This window comes from Eretmochelys imbricata, chromosome 6 (genome assembly GCF_965152235.1).
Source record: "Eretmochelys imbricata isolate rEreImb1 chromosome 6, rEreImb1.hap1, whole genome shotgun sequence".
NCBI classification, from domain to species: Eukaryota; Metazoa; Chordata; order Testudines; family Cheloniidae; genus Eretmochelys; species Eretmochelys imbricata.
The window spans coordinates 109,678,015-109,699,757 of record NC_135577.1 but is presented as its reverse complement, the minus strand read 5'-3'; the positions used below and the strand labels follow the sequence as shown (position 1 = coordinate 109,699,757).

The following is a 21,743-nucleotide window of genomic DNA, read 5'->3' as shown; positions in this document are numbered from 1 at the left end:
TTCTGTAGGCAGTCTGTTCCATTGTCCTACTGTTCTTAAAATTAGGAAGTTTTTCCTAAGACTTATTCTACATCTGCTATGCTATAGTTTGAACCCACTGCCTCTTGTCCTACCCTCTGTGGCAAGAGAGAACAACATTTCTCCATCTTTTTATGGCAGCCTTTCAAGTATTTGAAGACTGCTATCATGTCCTCCCCTTAATCTCTTCTTTTCCAAATGAAACATACCCAGTTCCTTCAGCCTTTGCTCATATGGCCTGCATTCCATCCTTTGTTCATCTTTGTCACTCTCACTTGCCTCTGGATCTGTTCCAGTTTCTCTACATCCTTTCTATACATTGGTGACCAGAATTGGATACACCACGCCAGCTGAGGCCTAACCAGCACCGAGCACAGCAGTACTCTCACCTCCCGGGACTTGCATGCTGTGCCTCTGTTAATGCAACCCAAAACTGCATTTGTTTTTTTGCAACAGCATCACACTGTTGACTCATGTTGAGGTTGTGATCCACCACAACTCCCAGATCCTTCTCAACAGTGCTGCTGCCAAGCCAATTATCCCCCGTTCTGTATTTGTACATTTGTTTTTTCTTCCTTAGCACCTTACACTTGTCTTTGAATTTCTGTTTGTTGTCTATAGCCCAGTTCTCCAATTTATCAAGAGCTCTTTGAATTTTAACTCTATCCTCCAAAGTGGTTGCAACCCCCACCAGCTTTGTGTCATCTGCAAATTTGATCAATATGCTCTCTATTCTTAAATAGAGGTCATTTATAAAGATGCTAAACAACACCAGGCCTGGAATAGTGGAACCCCACTTGAGACCTCCTTCCAATCTGACATCATTCCATTAATAGGTTTCAGAGTAGCAGCTGTGTTAGTCTGTATTTGCAAAAAGAAAAGGAGTACTTGTGGCGCCTTAGAGACTAACACATTTATTTAAGCATAAGCTTTCGTGAGCTACAGCTCACTTCGTATCCGATGAAGTGAGCTGTAGCTCACGAAAGCTTATGCTTAAATAAATGTGTTAGTCCCACCTGACATTTTGATAAGTAGACTGGAGAAATGCAGGCTGTTACATAATTGGTTAAACAACCGCAAACAACGAGTAATTATTAATGGCCTAAAGAAAAGGAGTACTTGTGGCACCTTAGAGACTATGTCAAAAGCCTTGCTAAAAGTCCAGGTATATTATGTCCATCACATGCCTCCTATCCACCAAACCAGTTACCCTGCCAAAGAAGGAAATCAAGCAGGTTTGGCATGATTTGTTCTTAGTAAATCCATGCTGGCTGGTAGTGATTACCCCTTCATCCTCCAGGTATTTGCAAATTGAATGTTTCATACATTACTCTAGTAGCTTCCCAGGTATCAAGGTCAGTCTGACTGGTCTATAGTTCCCAGCTTCTCCTTTTCCCCGTTTGTAAAGAAAGGTGCTATGTTATCCCTTCTTCAGTCTTCCAGGACCTCTCCTGTCATCCACAAGTTTGTAAATATTATTGCCAGTGGCTCCAAGATTTCTTCAGCTAATTCCTTCAATACCCTCAGGCAAATAACATCAGACCCTGCTGACTTGAATTCAGTCAAGTTAGTTCACTGACGTGTTCTTTACTTAGCCTGATCTGAATCCCTTTCCCTTTATTGTCTTTGGTAACTTCACTAGTTGTCTAGTCACGTTATTTTTTGTGAGTAGACTAAAGCAAAGAGGCATTGAGCAGCTCTGCCCTCCTATCATCTTCCATTACCAGCTCACCTTCTCCATTGAGCAGTGGACCCACACCATCCCTGATCTTTGTCTGACATATTTATAGAATCATTTTCTTGTTGTTGCCAACATTTCAGCAATAACTCATTCTTTACCTTGGCTTTCCTGATTTTGTCCCTACATACTCACACTATTCTTATGTATACTTCCTTGGTGACATGCTCCTCCTTCCATTTCCTGTATGTATCTCTTTTGGTTTTTAGATAGCTAAAATGCATCTTATGCAACCACATTGGCCACTTGTGGCTCTTCTTATCTTTCCTCTGAATTGGAATAACTTGATATCGAGCCTCTAGTATTACATCTTTTAGGAACTTCCATGCCCCTTCAACTCTTTTTCTTCCTAACTGGTCTTTCCATGAGACCTTGCCTACTATTTTCCTGAATTGGTCGAAATCTGCCTTTCAGAAGTCCAGTGTTCTTGTTTTGCTGTTCTCATTTCCTCCTTTCCTTATGATCTTGAATTCTATTGGATCATAGAATCATAGAACTGGAAGGGACCTCGAGAGGTCATCTAGTCCAGTCCCCTGCGCTCAAGGCAGGACTAAGTATTATCTATACCATCCCTGACAGGTGTTTGTCCAACCTTCTCTTAATAATCCCCCATGATGGAGATTCCACAACCTTCCTAGGCAATTTATTCCAGTGCTTAACCACTCTGACAGTTAGGGATTTTTTCCTAATGTCCAACCTAAACCACCCTTGCTGCACTTTAAGCCCATTGCTTCTTGCCTATCCTCAGAGGTTAAGAAGAACAATTTTTCTCCCTCGTCCTTGTAACAACCTTTTATGTACTTGAAAACTGTTTATCATGTCCCCACTCTGTCTTCTCTTCTCCAGACTAAACAAACCCAATTTTTTCAATCTTCCCTCATAGGTCATGTTTTCTAGACCTTTCATCATTTTTGTTGCTCTTCTCTGGACTTTCTCCAGTTTGTCCACATCTTTCCTGAAATGTGGCACCTATCATTATCATTTCCTCCCAAGTTCCCAACCACCTTCACAACTAATTCATCCCTGTTGGTCAAAAACAGATCCAAAAATAGATGACCTCCTAGCTGTTTCCTCAACTTTCTGAATCAGAAAGTTTTCCCCTACACATGCTAAGAACTTGCAGGACATACTATATTTTGCTGTAATAGTCTTCCAACGGATATCAGGGAAGTTAAAATCCCCCATTAATACTAGCCCATGTGTGTTAACAAAATTAGCTACCTCCTTGTAAAATGTGTCTTCCACTGCCTTTTCTTGATTTGGTGGTCTATAATAGACCCCCCACAATAACATTGTTACCATTCTTTTCCTTTTTTGTCCTCACCCAGAGACTCTCAGTAGGTTTGTCGCTCACTTCCTCTTGGACCTCAGAGCAAGCATATACATTCTTGACATACAGTGCACCACCACCTCCTTTTTCCCCAGACCTGTCCTTCCAGAACAAGCGAAATCCCTCAATGCTGGTACTCTAATCATGGGAGTTGTCCCACTTAGTCTCTGTATTGCCAATTAAGTCAATTTTCTTCATATACCATAACATCCAGTTCATCCTGCTTGTTCCCCATACTCCTTGCATTGGTATACATCAAAGACATCAAAGACACTTTGCAGACTGCCCTGTTTTTCTTCTTGCCTCTTTAATGTAATTGTGATTTCCAGTCCCTTCTCCAGAATTTAGCCCCTTCTCCTTCCTTGTCTTCATTACTTAAGCCTGGATGCACATTGGCTGGATTTTTGTCACCATCCCCCATAAGACCTAGTTTAAAGCTTTCCTTATCAAGTTAGCCAGACAATGTCCAAAGATAGTCTTCCCAGTATTTGATAGAGAGAACCCATCCCAGCACAGTAATTCTCCTTCCTGGAACATCAGCTTATTGTCAAAGAAGCCAAAACCCTCTCACCGACACCATCTGACTACAGGAGATTTAATTCACAGATAGAAAAGGAGTACTTGTGGCACCTTAGAGACTAACCAATTTATTTGAGCATGAGCTTTCGTGAGCTACAGCTCACTTCATCGGATGCATACCGTGGAAACTGCAGCAGACTTTATATATACACAGAGAATATGAAACAATACCTCCTCCCACCCCACTGTCCTGCTGGTAATAGCTTATCTAAAGTGATCATCAATGAACACATTGTGAATTTGTGTGGGGGGGTGGAGGGTGAGAAAACCTGGATTTGTGCTGGAAATGGCCCAACCTGATGATCATTTTAGATAAGCTATTACCAGCAGGACAGTGGGGTGGGAGGAGGTATTGTTTCATATTCTCTGTGTATATATAAAGTCTGCTGCAGTTTCCACGGTATGCATCCGATGAAGTGAGCTGTAGCTCACGAAAGCTCATGCTCAAATAAATTGGTTAGTCTCTAAGGTGCCACAAGTACTCCTTTTCTTTTTGCAAATACAGACTAACACGGCTGTTACTCTGAAAATTCACAGATAGTAGCTAACTTGAACTCACACCCCGGATAAAATGTCAAGGTGCAAAATATTTAATGGTTTTCATCTGGTATCTCGATACCATCTTAAAGAGATTCCTGCAGAGCAATGGAAAAAACTGTCGTGGTGACACCCTATGGATGATTTACTTTACTTAGATTACTGCATTTGTTTCCAAAAAACACTGGAGAAAAATCTGGTAGGAGTAGGAAAGATTCTAAAGCTTTTTAAGGAGTCAGGGTTTAAACCTACAGGAAGCATGTGTCAATTTAAGATTCACATCACCTTCATTGGACATACAGTCAGTAATCATGAGTTGGAGCCCCAACCCCTGAAACTGAATGTTATAAAGGACTGGAGGGTTCATACAAACCTGGAGGAGGTACTACAGTTTGTAAACCTTTATGGAGTCTACAGGAAATTTGTCCCAAATTTCACAGAGCAGGTAGCATCATTACACCAGCTAAGAGTGATTTTGTCCTAACAGAGAAACCCCCAAAAGTTTTTGAGTCACTGAAGGAAGGACTTCTGAACCATACTGTGCTTAAATTCTCAGATGCACCCGGTCTATTCACAGTAACCTGTTATGTCTCAAAAGATGCAAAACCTGGATTTGCACTTGAACAAACTGATGAGCTCAGTAGGCACAGAGCAGTAGCTTCTGGAAGTCGCAAACTGAATGAGAAGGAAACCAAGTATTCAGCTGCAAAACTGGAGCATCTGGATACTGTGGAGGCCCTAAAGGCCTATTTGTCCATATTTACTAGGTACAGAATTCACAGCATACACAGACCACAGTGCCCTGCATTTCTCCTTACAAAGCACAACCTGGAAGGATGCCCAGGAAGACAGATTCATAGAGTATCATAAACCTGAAAAGCAAAATCTAGTTACAGATGTTTTCAGCCAGATGAGGGCAGTGAGAGTACGAGTAGACTGGTCTTGTGAAGATACCTGGCAAGAACTGAAAAGTCTCCATGATAACCAAGCAACAGGCCACCTGGGGTACTTAGATTTTTTTTTGCTGGGCATGGCTGTACTAGGTACTTTCCTGACTTACCTGTAAAGCACCAGAAAGGAATGGCAGAACTCCTTTAGAGGAAATGCTCCATCCTAGTAAGCCCTGGGAGTTCACAGAGATTGACCTGAAAGGCCCACAGGCAGAAACACCAGCTGGAGATTAGTATTTTATTTTTTGATAGCACATGACATCGCCTCAAAGTATGTGGTGGCACAGTCACTGAAAGATTTATTGGAACACTGAAAGTAACTCCAGCACACACAGGCAGGACTTAAACTCCTTCTAGAGCATCTCCTCTCTCCTAAACAAAGACAACAAAATAGTAATTTAAAATTGTCCTGTTTTGCTAAGTTACAGATACAGCATCACCTATTGGTGAAGTGCCATTTGCACTGATCATTACAACGAGTTAAATAACTGGAAGGTTAATACAAGGTGGCAATTTCTAATGTGAATCATACGAAAGCGATCATCCCTCTTGTGGGAAGATACGCAATTTCCTTAGGGAAAGTAAAAACAAGACATCACATTGACTAAACATGAAGTATTCAACTTCTGATTTTGAAAAATTAGCAGAGGAATGAGAAGCACGGCACTGTGGGGAGTCTTACACCAGAACCTTATCACTCTTGGCAAGGTCATTACAGTAAACATCTAAAGGGCTTTAATTATAAGGTTATCTTGTGAGCAGTGGTTTATAATCAATACAGCGAGACAGGCTTTTTACAAAAGGAAAAGAAATCACTGTTATAACAGGCCACAATAACTGGGGACCAAATTGATAGTTTCATATCGGTGTGTTTTTTTAAAAAATAGAATTAAAAACAACAAAAAATAAAAAAAAATCAGAAATTCAAAGATCAATTGTAAAACTATTTTGAAATGAAGTGTTTTTTGTTTCATTGCCCTTAGCATTGAACCTTTTGAGTTATTCACCAATTGTTTTCTCTTTATGAAAACAGAACAGTCAAAGCGTTGTGAAACATTTACATTTATTTCAGATTTATTTAGTAATCCAAAATTTCTCCAAAGATATTGTTAGAAATATTACATCTGTATGGTTCTAGTATATGTTTCAGTGGTAGAAAATTATTAACAAACACTTAACGTAGCTGGATACTGTACAAATCTTCAACTGGACAAGGGACTCTCAACCATAAGTTGTGCTCTTTGTATAGAATCATACAAATTAGCCATGGAAAATTCCTTCTATAATCATGCATTCCATCTCACCGTCCATGCAGGATTGTTCCCTGAAGTATATTTTATATTGTTCTGCACACTCTATTAATGGTCTCAATAGATGGCACTTCTACTACTTTCCTGGAATACCATTCAACATCTCACTGTCTGGAAGTCATTGGGTTATCCTCAGTTTGATTGCTGTTCATAGACTTTAAGGCCAAAGGGACTAGATCATCTAGACTGATCTCCTGTGCATCATCCATTTTCACCCATTAACCACTGAATGGACCCCAAGAACTTGTGTTGAACTAAAGCATAACTTCCAGAAAGTCATCCAGTCTTGATCTGAAGACATCAAGAGATGGAGAATCCACCAGTACCCTTGGTAGAGTCACCGTCGGAACAATCACCCTCAGTTTAAAAAACACCCAAAAAACTGTGCCTAATTTCTGACAAATTTATCTAACTTCAGCTTCCTGCTGCTGGTTTTTGTTATACCTGTCTCCACTAAATTGAAAAGCCCTTCAGTACACAGGATTTTCTCTCCATGAAAGTTCCCAACAAAATATCCTTCATGTGGCAGAGGTGTAGGTTTTTGGTTTTGGTTTTTAAACTAAAAATAGGTGTGTGAAAGGCAGGTATCTGGCACCTTTTAAAAATAACCAGACAGCTCAGGGCAAGTGGGGCTCTTCAGTCCAGGAAGCCAGCCTACCCAGGAAAAGGAAAACTCTGATTTCAAACTTCCATCCCTGGGTCAAATGAAGCCTAATATCGGGCAGCATCAATACCAGTACCACCTGTTGACGGTCCATCAAATCTACCACAACAATGTGGGAAGACAGCAGGCATGTACTTAGTTCAACTGGAGAAAGGTCCTCTCACTGTGGTGTATGTCAGGAATACCAAGCGATACACTATACTTTTTTTGACGCAAGGTGACTATGTTGGTGCAAGCAGTTTTGTATTTTTGGAGCGTTGCCAAAGGTCAGTAGTAAATACTGGTAGTAAGAAGGGTGAGGGTAAGACTGGAATGGATGCTTCTCAATCGCTGTACTTTTCAGGGACCACTGCTAATGAAGGGAGGGCATCTCAGCACCATGCTAGAAGTTTGCACACCTCAAGCCGGTGGCCAATAGGATTTCTGGTGGCCAGAATCTCAGCTATCCTCTAGAGGATCAGGGGGACTAGTGGTCAGAGCAAAAAGCCAGGTGAAAAGCAGTGACCTGAACAGCCAGAAAAAACCCCATATTATAAATTTAACAACACCGAATGTATCCAGTTTGACTTGTAAAGGAAGTAGCGGATATGATAGTAAGGAGAGGTACAGATGTTCTGTGCCTATAGGAAACATGATGGCTAAGGAATGCAGCAAAAGAGTTGAATTTAGGTTGTAAACTCTTCTATGTAGGTGACAAAATGGGGATAATAGAGTTGGGGTGGAAGTGAGAGGAGAACTGAGGAAGGTGGTGATTGATGTTTTTAGAGAAGTGACAGGCTGTATGAACCCAACAGAATGCTCTGTTTGTGTATGCATCTCAATAAGGACATGACAAACGAGAGACAGAGAGTTTACACCAACAGCAATTTGAAGACAGCTGTTGTTGGTGCTGGCAATATGAATGCACACACAGGCAAAATCTCGAGGGATATGAAATGTGCTTAGGAAATTTCAGCCCCAGCCCCATAAATGAGGAAGAGAAAGCATTACTAGACATGTATTGCAAACCAATGGATGGTAGCCAATACATGCTTTCAAAAGAGGATAAGTCATTGGATCACATACATCACTGGTTGAAACAAAAGCCAGATTGACACGATGTTGGTGAAGAAATCTCAGTGGACTCAATTTATGGACTGCAAAGTGATAACTAAGGAGACAGTAGAACTGCAGCAAAAGTCTGTTGTGGCAAAGATTATGGTAGAACATTGGACAAGAAGGGAATTAAGCTCAAAAGAAACAAGATTAAAAGTATGTGAAGTCAAGGAGAAGTGCCACAAAGAAGTTTGTGCAAGCAGTAGAGGATAAGTACCTGGAAACAGATTTGGCATTGACTGAAGAGGAGTGGAACTATCTGAAAATAACGTGGATTGCGGCTGCAGAAAAGGTTTATGGACAATGCAGATGGGGAAAACCAAAAGGAGAGAGGTTAGTGATGGAGGACGGATGAAGTGCAGGTAGCAATCCAAAACAAGAAATGGCACCTAAAGAAAAATAAATTAATCCAAGTACAAATGAAAGAATGCAAAGCAAGCTGCAAGGAAGGAAGGCAAAAGAGAATGCCCTAGATGACCTGTACACTGAGTTTCTGAATCACCTACAGCTGGCTGGCAAAAAAATCTACAGCACTGCAAAAAAATGAGATGCATAGGGAAGGAGATTGGTATTGCAACATCATTTGTAAATGGTAACATGGGGAGCCTATCAACACCTGAACAAGTGAAGGAGAGGAGGAAACAATACTTTCAGAGTCTCTTAAATGTGGCAAAATCCCAGTGGGCAGAGTTGCCAACATGTGATCCTAATGTGGTGCTTGAGTCTGACAAAACAGAGAAGGAGGTGAGAAACAGTACCAAAAAATGAAAAGTAGTAAAGCACCAAGTCCTGATGAAATGACAGCTGATCTGGTGGAAGTCTTAAGCAAGAGAGGTATAAAATTGAGGGGCAGAATAGTTAAAACTTTATAGCAAGACAAAAGAATCCCCGAATATTGGTGCAAGTCTATCTTGGTCCCAATATATAAGGAGGGAAGCATCCATGTATGTGGAAACTATCCAGTGACAAAGTTACTATTCCATGGATGAAGATACAGAAATGCATCATGGATGCTCAGATTAGGAGAATGGTTGAACCGCTCCTCGAACAAGAATACTTTGACATTAGGAAAGGATGAAGAACCAAAGATGCCACATTTGTAATTCGGCAAGTAATACAGAAGCAGCTAGAGTACCAACAAGATATGTGGGGTAGACCTAGAAAAGGTATAAAATAAAGAGGATAGAAGAATGCTCACATCAGTGCTGAGGAAACATGGAGTTTCTGAGCATTTAATAACTCTGGTGAATGTACTATACAGATTGCCTAAAACAGTGTTCCGAACATGTTTTGGAAAGACAAGCCCTCTGAAGTGAAAGTTGGACTGTGTCAGGGGTTGGCCATCAGTTTAGCATACTGATGGACTACATCACCAGGAAGATACCAATGTGAAAAGGTGGGGAGCTACTTTATGCAGACGACATAGCAAAAAGGTTGTCCTCAAAAGGAGGCCTATGGGAAATAGTAAACCCGTGATAAGACCAGCTCAGCAGGTATGGGATGAAAATGAGCATGACTAAAATTGAGATCATGAGGGTCAGTAGAGGTGCACAGGGAAACTGGATACCAGTTTAAATACCTTGGCAACAGGGTTACAGAAGACAGTGACCTTAAATGTGAGATGCATTCCAGACTGGGGAGCACTGGAAGAATGTGGAATATCATCTCAGGTGTCATGCATGATAAGTGTAAGTCACTGAGACTGAAATCCCATCTGTATAGCACAACGGTGCGCGCCACAATGCTGTATGGTGCAGAAGCATGGGTTGTAAAGAGACGGCAGGTTTAACACCTATGGGAATTCAAGATGGAATGTCTTTGCACTATAAAAGGAGTTACACAAAGAGAAAGATTTCTAAATTAAAGCATTAGGATGGAAGACAAAGTCCATGATGTGGCTGACAAAATCCAGGAAGTGTGACTTCGCTGGTTTGGGCACATACAGAGGATGAATGAAGAGAAAGCTGGTGAGGCTAGCATGGCAAGAGAGGTTAGTAAGAAAGAGACTCTGAGGAAAGCCAAGGAAGCTATGGATGGATTGCATCAAAGAAAATAATAAGTAGGTGGACTTTAGTGCTACCTTAGACAGATGAAGATGGTAGATGCTCATACAACAGCCCAACCCCAGACAATAGGATAAGGGGGAGAAGGTGGTTTATATACACTGTAATCAAGCCACCTCTCACATCTTCTTTTGATCAACTAAACAGATTGAGCTCTTAAAGTCTCTCAGCATTAGGCATTTTCTCCAGCTCTCAAATAATTTTTGGGGCTCTGTGACAGAGGGCTGGGCAACAGCAGCTGAGCCAGGACTCTGCTCATTGCAACTCTAATTAATTACTCCAGAACAGACCTCATTAAAAAGAGCTGGGCCTAACTGATGGGCTGAGGAGAACTAAGCTGCTAATTAGGCCACCGGGCAGATTATGCAAAATGCACAGGTAGGAAGTGGGAAGAGGAAGAAGCAGAGAGAGAGAGACTGCTCTTCTATGCTTGCATCAGAAGCAGAGGGCTCCCTAGGACAGTAGGGGTGAGGCTATACAGGGTCTAAGGGTAGGGTATTCACCAAGGGAAGGTCACGCCTGACTAATCTAATCGCCTTCTATGATGAGATTACTGGTTCTGTGGATGAAGGGAGAGCAATGGATGTATTGTTTCTTGACTTTAGCAAAGTTTTTGACACGGTCTCCCACAGTATTCTTGTCAGCAAGTTAAAGAAGTATGGGCTGGATGAATGCACTATAAGGTGGGTAGAAAGTTGGCTAGATTGTCAGGCTCAACGGGTAGTGATCAATGGCTCCATGTCTAGTTGGCAGCCGGTGTCAAGTGGAGTGCCCCAAGGGTCGGTCCTGGGGCCGGTTTTGTTCAATATCTTCATAAATGATCTGGAGGATGGTATGGATTGCACTCTCAGCAAATTTGCGGATGATACTAAACTAGGAGGAGTGGTAGATACGCTGGAGGGCAGGGATAGGATACAGAGGGACCTAGACAAATTGGAGGATTGGGCCAAAAGAAATCTGATGAGGTTCAATAAGGATAAGTGCAGGGTCCTGCACTTAGGATGGAAGAACCCAATGCACAGCTACAGACTAGGGACCGAATGGCTAGGCAGCAGTTCTGCGGAAAAGGACCTAGGGGTGACAGTGGACGAGAAGCTGGATATGAGTCAGCAGTGTGCCCTTGTTGCCAAGAAGGCCAATGGCATTTTGGGATGTATAAGTAGGGGCATAGCGAGCAGATCGAGGGACGTGATTGTTCCCCTCTATTCGACATTGGTGAGGCCTCATCTGGAGTACTGCGTCCAGTTTTGGGCCCCACACTACAAGAAGGATGTGGATAAATTGGAGAGAGTCCAGCGAAGGGCAACAAAAATGATTAAGGGTCTGGAACACATGACTTATGAGGAGAGGCTGAGGGAACTGGGATTGTTTAGTTTGCAGAAGAGAAGAATGAGGGGGGATTTGATAGCTGCTTTCAATTACCTGAGAGGTGGTTCCAGAGAGGACGGTTCTAGACTATTCTCAGTGGTAGAAGAGGACAGGACAAGGAGTAATGGTCTCAAGTTGCAGTGGGGGAGGTTTAGGTTGGATATTAGGAAAAACTTTTTCACTAGGAGGGTGGTGAAACACTGGAATGCGTTACCTAGGGAGGTGGTAGAATCTCCTTCCTTAGAAGTTTTTAAGGTCAGGCTTCACAAAGCCCTGGCTGGGATGATTTAATTGGGGATTGGTCCTGCTTTGAGCAGGGGGTTGGACTGGATGACCTCCTGAGGTCCCTTCCAACCCTGATATTCTATGATTCTATGGTAGTGGAAACCCATATTGTAAATAAACTGCAATGGGTGTTTTACCAGCTATTTGTGGACCATTCAACATCTCACTGTCTGGAAGTCATTGGGTTATCCTCAGTTTGATTTCTGTTCATAGACTTTAAGGCCCAAAGGGCAGGAGCAAGCAGGCCCTGCCACAGGCTATTTTCTGAATACTCTCCAATTTTTCAACATCCTTTTAAAATGTGGACACCAGAACTAGACCCCTACTCTCCTGTTTATACAGCCAAGGATCACATTAGCCCTTTTACCCACAGCATGACACTGGGAACTCACAATGAGTTACTTGTCCTCTAGAACAATAAAACCTTTTCAGAGTTTCTACTTTCCACGATATAGTCTCCCATTCCATAGGTATGGACTGCATTCCTTGTTCCATGATGTATGACTTTGCATTTGGGTGTACTTAAACACATTTTGTTTGAATGCGCCGAAGCTTACCAAGCCATCCAAATCGCTCTCTGTGATTGCCCTGTCCACACCATCAACCACTCCACCAATCTTTGTGTCATCCAAAAATTTTATCAGCAGTTATTTTGTACTTACTTTCAGAAAATTAATGAAAAACATTGAACAGCACTGAGCCCACTGCCAGTCTCTTCGGACCCCCACTATTCAGTGATGATACTCCATTGACAATTACTTTTTGAGATCTATCAGTTAGTCAGTTCTTAATCAGCTTAATGTGTGCTCAATTGATCTTGTATAATGCTAATTTTTTAATCACAATGTAGTGCGGTACTAAATAAAATGCCTTACAAAAGTCTAAGGCCTGGTCTACACTACGGAGTTAGGTTGCATTTAGCCGCGTTAGGTCGATTTAAAAATGACTGTGTCCACACAACCAACCCCGTTCCATCCACCTAAAGGGCTCTTAAAAATTACTTCTGTACTCCTCCCTGACGAGGGGAGTAGTGCTAAAATTGACCTTGCTGGGTCGAATTTGGGGTACTACAGACACAAATTGATGGTATTGGCCTCCGGGCGCTATCATAGAATATCAGGGTTGGAAGGGACCTCAGGAGGTCATCTAGTCCAACCCCCTGCTCAAAGCAGGACCAATCCCCAATTTTTGCCCCAGATCCCTAAATGGCCCCCTCAAGGATTGAACTCACAACCCTGAGTTTAGCAGGCCAATGTTCAAACCACTGAGCTATCCCTCCCCCCAAGAGTGCTCATTGTGACCGCTCTGGACAGCACTTTGAACTCCGATGCACTAGCCAGGTACACAGGAAAAGCCCCGGGAACTTTTGAATTTCATTTCCTGTTTGGTCAGCGGGGCGAACTCAGCAGCACAGGTGACCATGCAGTCCCTCCAGAATCGCAAATGAGCTCCAGCATGGACCGAAAGGGAGACACTGGATCTGATTGCTGTATGGGGAGAAGCATCTGTGCAGGCTGAACTCCGATCAAAAAGAAGAAATGCAAATATATTTGCCAAAATCTCACAGGGCACATTGGACAGAGGCTACAACAGGGACACACAGCAGTGCAGCGTGAAAGTTAAGGAGCTCAGGCAAGCCTACCAAAAGACAAAGGAGGCAAACCGTGGCTCCGGGTCAGAGCCCCCTACATGCCGCTTCTATGATCAGCTGCATGGCATTCTAGGGGGGGACCCTACCACTATCCCACCACTGTCCATGGACACCTGCAAGGGGGGAGTCTCACGCAACAGGGAGGAGGATTTTGTGGAGGAGGAGAGAATGCGCAGCAGGCAAGCGATGAATCTGTTCTCCCCGGCAGCCAGGACCTTTTCATCACCTGGAGCCAATACCGTCCCAAGGCGGGATCCCCGACCCTGAAGCCGGAGAAGACATCTCTGGTGAGTGCACATTTGTAACTACAGTACAGGTTTAAAAGCAATAGTGTTTAATGTTTGATTTACCCTGAAGAATTGGGATGCATTCGTGGCCAGTACAGCTACTGGAAAAGTCTGTTCACATGTCTGGGGATGGAGTGGGAATCCTCCAGGTACATTTCCATGAAGCTCTCCTGAAAGGTACTCTGAAAGCCTTTGCAGAAGATTTCTGGGGAGGGCTGCCTTATTTTGTCCTCCACGGTAGGACACTTTACCGCGCCAAGCCAGTAGCAAGTAGTCTGGAATCATTGCAGCACAAAGCATGACAGCGAATGGTCCTGGGTTTTGGTCACATTCAAGCAACATTCGGTCTATATCTTTCTGTGTTAGCCTCAGTAGAGTGATATCATTCATGGTCACCTGGTTGAAACAGGGCAATTTTTGTAAGGGAACAGTAAAAGAACCCCGTTCATGCTGGGCTGTTTGCGCTTGGCTAAAAAGGATCATCCCAGAGAATAGCCATGCGGTGGGGGTGGGGGGTAGATGTGTGCTGCAGATCCTTTTAAATGTGAAACCCAACCCATTGCTTGCTCTGGGAAAGGAGGGCGCTGCAGTTTGAAAACATTCCCACATGTTATGAAGATGTAAGAAGCCAACCCTGGGTACCAAAAGGCTTATCATGGCTACCTGGAAACTGAATTCTGTTGCCCAGCCGCGTGTGATGTGTCACCATAATGGCAGGTGCCCAATATAAAAGGCAAAATGTGACCTTGTACCTAAAGCACATGTGCTCTCTGCTGTGAATTGCTTGATTCACTGTGAAAGAGTCTCCCTTTTGTTCTCAGAAATGTATCATCTTAAATTTTACTCTCCCTTTTTATCTCCCCCCAGGTGCAAATGTTTCTACGCTCCCCCTATCGTCTCCATCCCTGAGGTTATCGTAGATTAGAAGGCGAAAAAAACGCACTCATGATGACATCTTTTCTGAGCTCATGCAGTCCTCCTGCACTTATACGGCACAGCTTCATGCATGGAGGCATTCAGTGGCAGAAGCCAGGAAAGAATTAAGTGAGCATGAAGATCGGAGGCAGGACACAATGCTGAGGCTAATGGGGGAGCAAATGCACATGATGAAGCGTCTGTTGGAGCTGCAGGAAAGCCAACAAGAGCACAGATCCCCGCTGCATCCACTGTATAACTCCATGCCCTCCTCCCCAAGTTCCATATCCGCCTCACCCAGACACCCACGAACGCGGGGTGGAGGCTCTGGGCACCCAGCCCCTCCACTCCAAAGGATCGCCCAAGCAACAGAGAGCTGTCATTCAAACAGTTTGATTTTTAGTGTGGCTACAATAAACAACGTGGTCTTTTCCGTCCTCCCCTCCTCCCCCACCCCACCCGGGCTACCTTGTCCATTATCTCATTTTTTAAAACAATTAAGAAAGAAAGAATACATGGTTTCAAAACAATAGTTACTTTATTTCAAAGGGGAGAGGGTGGTTGGCTTACAGGGAATTAAAATCAACAAAGGGGGTGGGTTTGCATCAAGGACAAACACACACAACTGTCACACCGAAGCCTTGCCAGTCGTTAAACTGGTTTTCAAAGCCTCTCTGATGTGCAGCATGCCTTGCTGGGCTCTTCTAATCACCCTGGTGTCTGGCTGCTCAAAATCGGATGCTAGGCGATTTGCCTCAACCTCCCACCCCACCATAAACGTCTCCCCCTTACTCTCACAGACATTATGGAGCACGCAGCAAGCAGCAATAACAATGGGAATGTTGGTTGCGCTGAGGTCTGACCTAGTCAGCAAACAGCGCCAGCGAACGTTTAAATGTCCAAGGCACATTCTACCACCATTCTGCACTTGCTCAGCCTATAGTTGAACTGCTCCTTGCTTCTGTTCAGGCTGCCTGTGTAAGGCTTCATGAGCCATGGGAGCAAGGGGTAGGCTGGGTCCATAAGGATAACTATTAGCATTTCAACATCCCCAATGGTAATTTTCTGGTCTGGGAAGTGTTTTTGCTCCATCAGGCACTGGGAGCTTAACCCAGAATTCCAATGGGCAGCGGAGACTACGGGAACTGTGAGATAGCTACCCACAGTGCACCGCTCTGTAAGTTGATGCTCGCCACGGTAGTGAGGACGCACTCCTCCAACTTAATGCACTTAGTGGGGACATACGCAATCGACTGTATAAAATCAATTTCTAAAAATCAACTCCTATAAAATTGACCTAATTTCATAGTGTAGACATACCCTAAGTGTAGACTTTGCAGCTACAAAATTAGATTAATAAAGGTACTCTCAAAGAATTTAATCATGTTTGTTTGATAAGACCTATTTTCCATAAAATCAAGTTGACTGGCATCAATTATATTCCTATCCAGGGCCATCCCTAGGGAGTTGCAGGGCCCAGGACAAATCAGCCCCCGCTGGCTTGCAGGTCCCCCACTCTGTATTGGCGGCTGGGCTGGTGGGACGGATCTGGCATGGTGCTGGGCAGCCTGCTGCTGCTGGCAGTTGCTGGCGTCTACCGCAGGGCTATTGTTAGCAATAGTGCCACGGCACCTCAGAGTTCCAACCGGGGCGGGAGACTCACTGCATCAAAACGTGGGCAGCCGAGCCAGGCACTGTCTCCGCTAACTGCCAACAAGATGGCGGGCCCTGCGGAAGTGACGGATTCGTTTTCTGGCAGTGGTGCTGGAACATTTTTAATAGCGGGGGTGCTGAAAGCCCCAGCCTCCTTACCCCTGTCTCCCCCTCACCCCCTAGAGCCAATACCCCGGGCAGGCAGAGCTGGCAGCCAGGAGCCCGGGGGTTTCGCAGCACCCCCCATGCCCCTAGTTCCCGTGCCTATGTCTTCCAGGACTGACCACGCCAGCCAATCGCACCGGCCCGTTGGATTTGGAGCAGTCGCCCCAATTTTCCCTACCCAAGGGACAGCTCTGTTCCTATCATTTAATTCTTTATCAACTGAATTCCATTTCAGCTCTTCCATTATTTTGCCCAGGAATGCTGTCAGGTTAATAGGACTATAGTTACCTGGGTCATCTAGCTTGCCCTTTTTTTAATATTGGCACAACATTAGTACTCCTCCAGTCTTCTGGAATTTCCCCAGTATTGCAAGATCTATTAAAAATGAACACTACAGGGCCAGAAATCTCAGCAAATTCTTTCTGGACTCTTGAGTGCAAGTTATCTGAGCGTGCTGATTGAAAAATGTTTATCTCTAGCACGGGGGTGGCCAACCTGAGCCTGAGAAGGTGCCAGAATTTAACAATGTACACTGCCAAAGAGCCACAGTAATACGTCAGCAACCCCCCCTCAGCTCCCCCGCCCTGCTCCTAGCACCTCCCACCCATCGGCAGCCCAGCAGATTAGCACCTCCCCCTACCTCCCCATACCTCCCAATCAGTTGTTTCATGGCATGCAGGAGGCTCTGGGAGAGAGGGGAAGGAGCAAGGGCATGGCAGGCTCAGGGGAGGGGGCGGGAAGGGGTGGAGTGGGGGCAGGGCCTGCGGCATAGCCAGGGATCAAGCAGTGAGCCCCCCCCGGCACATTGGAAAGTTGGTGCCTGTAGCTCTGGCCCTGGAGTCGGTGCCTAGACAAGGAGCCGCATATTAACTTCTGAAGAGCCACAGGTGGCTCCGGAGCCACAGGTTGGCCACCCCTGCTCCAGCCATTGTTATCTTACATCTCCTCAGCTACTAATGTCACATCCTCATATGATACAAGTACATCATTCTGCTCCTTTCCAAATACAAAACAGAAATATTTATTGAACATCTCAGCCTTTTACGCATCATTATTAATAATTTTACCTCCAACTACTAATGAGCTGATACAATTGCTAGGATTTCTTTTGTTCCTAATATACTTAACCTCCTTATTGTCCTAAGCCCTTGCCTGCCACGAACGTTTTGCTTTTTAACTTCAATTATCAATTTTCTGCCTTCATAACTTCTAATTTCTATTGATTGCTATTTCCCCCTTTTTCCTTTAGTTATCTATTGCTTTTTCATTTCTAATTATTTTTGCTGCACCACTGAACCAGATGGTATGTTAACTAAAAAGCTGTCCTCTTTCTTGATTATAGTCTGATAGTCAACCGAAAATATTTCCTTCTTTATTTTATCTAATTTTTCTCACTTATGCCCCACCGTGCCATACTAAATACTTCCTCTCCATCCTATGTATTTGTATTATCTGTAAACAGTCATGTTCCCCACTTAACAGTCATATAGCCAATCTAAGGGTCTGTCCATGCACATCCAACTGCAGGAGTGGAACCTTGAACCATGATCTCGCAAATAGTTCTGCAAGGGTAGACCCCTGACACCATGTGTAGCCCAACTAAAATCAGTGTGACTCTGTTCGGGCACAGGGGTTCAACCACACAGAGCAGTTTGGAGGATCAAAGCCTTATGCTGAATGCTCTTCAGAGCAAAGATAGTCTTTTCCTATGTGTTTGTACAGTGCTAGTATGATGGGAGTCCCATCCAGACTAGGGTCTTTGGGTGATAGCTAAATGCAAACAAAAAAATAATACGAATAATTAACTGCTGAAAATATAGTGATCTAGTTGAAAATCCCCCCCACAGTAATAATATGTACTTCAGTATCATATTTTATGTGAGGGTTTTCAAAGAGCTTTACAAGCCTCAGAACCTCACAACACCCTCACGAGATGGGGAGAATTTTTATACTCATTTTAGAGACTAGTAAACTCAGACTTACAACATTTAAGTGACTTTCATATGACACTGTGAATCAATATCAGAGTTGAAAATAAAAGCCAAGGTTGCCTATTGTTTTCCCTCCCAACTAGTAGGAACAAGCAACTTCCATTTAAGGAATTCCAACTCCAAATCCTTTCTAATCATTAAACATTTCCTTCCCTAAACATGTAAGAATTTTTTTTAAAAAAAAACCAATATCCACCCCAGTATTTTTTTTTAAATCTCTTTGGGATATTCTCTGGAATACACAGTCATAAGAACATAAGAACAGCAATACTGGGTCAGACCAAAAGTCGATCTAGCCCAATATCTTATCTTCCAACAGTGGCCAGTGCCAAGTGCTTCAGAGGGAATGAACAGAACAGGTAAATATCAAGTGATCTATCCCCTGTCATCCAATCCCAGCTTCTGGCAACAGTCCTTCATTAATATACATGAGGATTTAGATGTATTCTTCTACCACAAATATATATATATATCGAAAATTACAGTAAAAATTTTTTTAAAAGATCAAATATAAGAGCAATAGAATTTATACAAAATCTGTTCCTTATTTCACACCAAGAGCTATAGGCAGACTACTGTGTATTTGGCTTCTTCAATTAAAAACAAAAATTATTGTGTGTCTAATATAGAAGCACTGTTCTGTAAATTCTAACAACATTAGTAGAAGTCCTACAAGCACCATTATCATAGTCTATAGACTTTTAAAACAGCTTACGTTCAATAGCCTAATTGATTTAGAAATATGAATTCTAAATCATCTCCGCAAGCTTTTATTTTGGTATATAATATGCAAAGGGACGAAACATAGACTCATAGGACTGGAAGACACCTGGAGAGGTCGTCTAGTCCAATCCCCTGCACTCAAGGTAGGACTAAGTATCATCTAGACCATCGCTGACAGGTGATTGTCTCACCTACTCTTAAAAACCTCCAATGACGGAGATTCCACAACCTCCCTGCAATCCTTAATTATCCACTGGAAAAATGGAGAAGGCTTGCAGTATTGGGGCCTACAACAGGCTCTGGTGTGGCAAAGGATCTCATCAAGGTCTTAGTAGGTACTACACACATGGGATCAATTATCAAATATAGGCAGACTAAAAACCCATTCCCATCTGTTTTACTATTTAAAGTGAGTGCTACATAACACAAAACATTCAACTATGTAAGTACATTACCTTGAAAGTTTTATCCATGGAAGTGGAAAGAAGCATATGGCTCCATCCTTGTACAGGACACCACTGGACTTTATTAACTGGACCACTGTGTTTGGACATCTGAAACACCAAGTTCCTTGGGATTTCAGTTGATTTGTACTTAGACGCTAAATATGGCTTAATAAATTCAGAAACCTCTGTGGAAATTTGCTCTCCTGGTATTGCACAACTCTCTCTCTGTTTTTCAGATTCTTTTTTTTCATACACTTCAGAAGTTTTTTCTTGTCGAAGTCTTTTACGGATATATGGTCTAATTCCCTTTATGGTAACAATCTTGTCCTGATGTACTCTCTTCTGAGAGAAGCTTCCATTTCCAGAAAGCATTTCAGCCTGGTTAGAATATTCTTTCCAAGGATAAACAGCTGCCAAATCCCTGTTATTAGCCTGTACCTTATATGCAGGAGCACCTTCACAAATAATGCTTGTCCCAGTGCTGGCAGTATTCTCAACAGTCTGCATTTTGTATGTAGATTTTGTGCCTAATCCACTGGGTGCAAAATACTGAATAGGATTCATAGCAGAACTTGCAAGTCTGGTTTCTCTGCCAGAAAGACTGAGATTTTCAGTCTTTCCCGTCTCAGTGTCAGAATCTGAATCATCATAAGCAACCAATGATGAATTCATCCTGGTCAGATATGGCAAAACCCAATAATCTCTGTGCTGAAATCCTCCAAAATGATGAATATCTGCAATTAAAGGAATCAATAATTCAGAAGATGTTTCACTTTAAAATATTTAAGGTTCTAATCACTTAAAAACATAGTTTTCGCAAATATAAATATGCTCTTGTATGAATATTTACCCACACAATTTAATCTTTAATTCAACACACCTATACTTGCACTTCTAGAGCATCTTTCATCTCGGGATCTCTCAGCACTTTATAAACATTAGTTACATTTAGCATAGATAACAAGCTGCATTCCACAAAACTGATGCAAAGGATTACAACAAAGAAAGCACAGACTTATGCATGCAGTTATGATAGCACACTTTTAACCTGACCTGCCACCAGGTCTATCCTGACAGAATAATAAGAATTATGCTGTATCTTGGGGATGTGTAACTTTATGCAGAGGAACAACTACAAATGGAGCCAATATGACAGAGTCTTTCTTCCACCACATTGGTACCGTAAAAGAGCATGAATGTGGCCCAAGTGACAGAAGAAAAAAGATGCAACCACAGAATTACTAAATGGATCACAGAATGTGTTAAAAGTGCAATCTGTAAATCTAACCACACCCACATAGTAAATTCAGCATCATCTTCAGTTTTACATCAAAGGCTTATTTAAGCCATAATAATCACTGACCATGTTGATATCTCTAGAAAATAAAATATCTTTTACTTATTTCATACAAAAATATGATTTGATTAACTTTAGCCATTTATGTAGTCAATGACAAAAGCTGAGATTGGTCTAGCACAGGGGAGGGCAAACTTTTTGGCCCGAGGGCCACATCTGGGTATGGAAATTGTATGGCGGGCCATGAATGCTCATGAAATTGGGGGTTGATAATAATCCATCTGTGTATTGACACCAGGGATATGCATAGCACTTCACATATATTTGAAGATATGGTCCGTGTCCCTTACAACCTTAGGCCCTTATCCTCCCAACACTTACACAGGTGCTTAACTTTATTACTCTGCGAAGTCACATTGAAAAAAAAGTGGAAATTGAACTACTCACAGTAGTAGAGTTAAGGACATACCCAAGTATTTGCAGAATCAGCAGCTTATATCCCAGTCCTACTAACACTTATGCACGTGAGCAGTCCATTAGAATTCAATGGGACTACTTAGATGCACAAAGTTACTCACAGGACTCAGTGTTTGCAGGATTCAGACCTTAGTATAAATCAGCGGTTTTTAAACTTTTTGAGCTGAGTTCCCTCCCAGCCCCAAGTTACAATTTTTGGTT

General features: G+C 42.8%; 1 protein-coding gene across 4 annotated transcripts in view; it reads right to left on the bottom strand.

Moving 5' to 3' along the window:
* Positions 1-21,743, bottom strand: part of WDR25 (WD repeat domain 25) — a 116,881-nt gene that overhangs the window by 91,398 nt on the left and 3,740 nt on the right. For all 4 annotated transcript variants that reach the window (XM_077819368.1, XM_077819370.1, XM_077819367.1 and 1 more), the window contains one exon: positions 19,778-20,502. In XM_077819368.1, coding sequence (XP_077675494.1) covers positions 19,778-20,440 — 663 coding nt within the window. In that variant the 5' untranslated portion in view covers positions 20,441-20,502. The remainder of the gene's footprint in view (positions 1-19,777; positions 20,503-21,743) is intronic.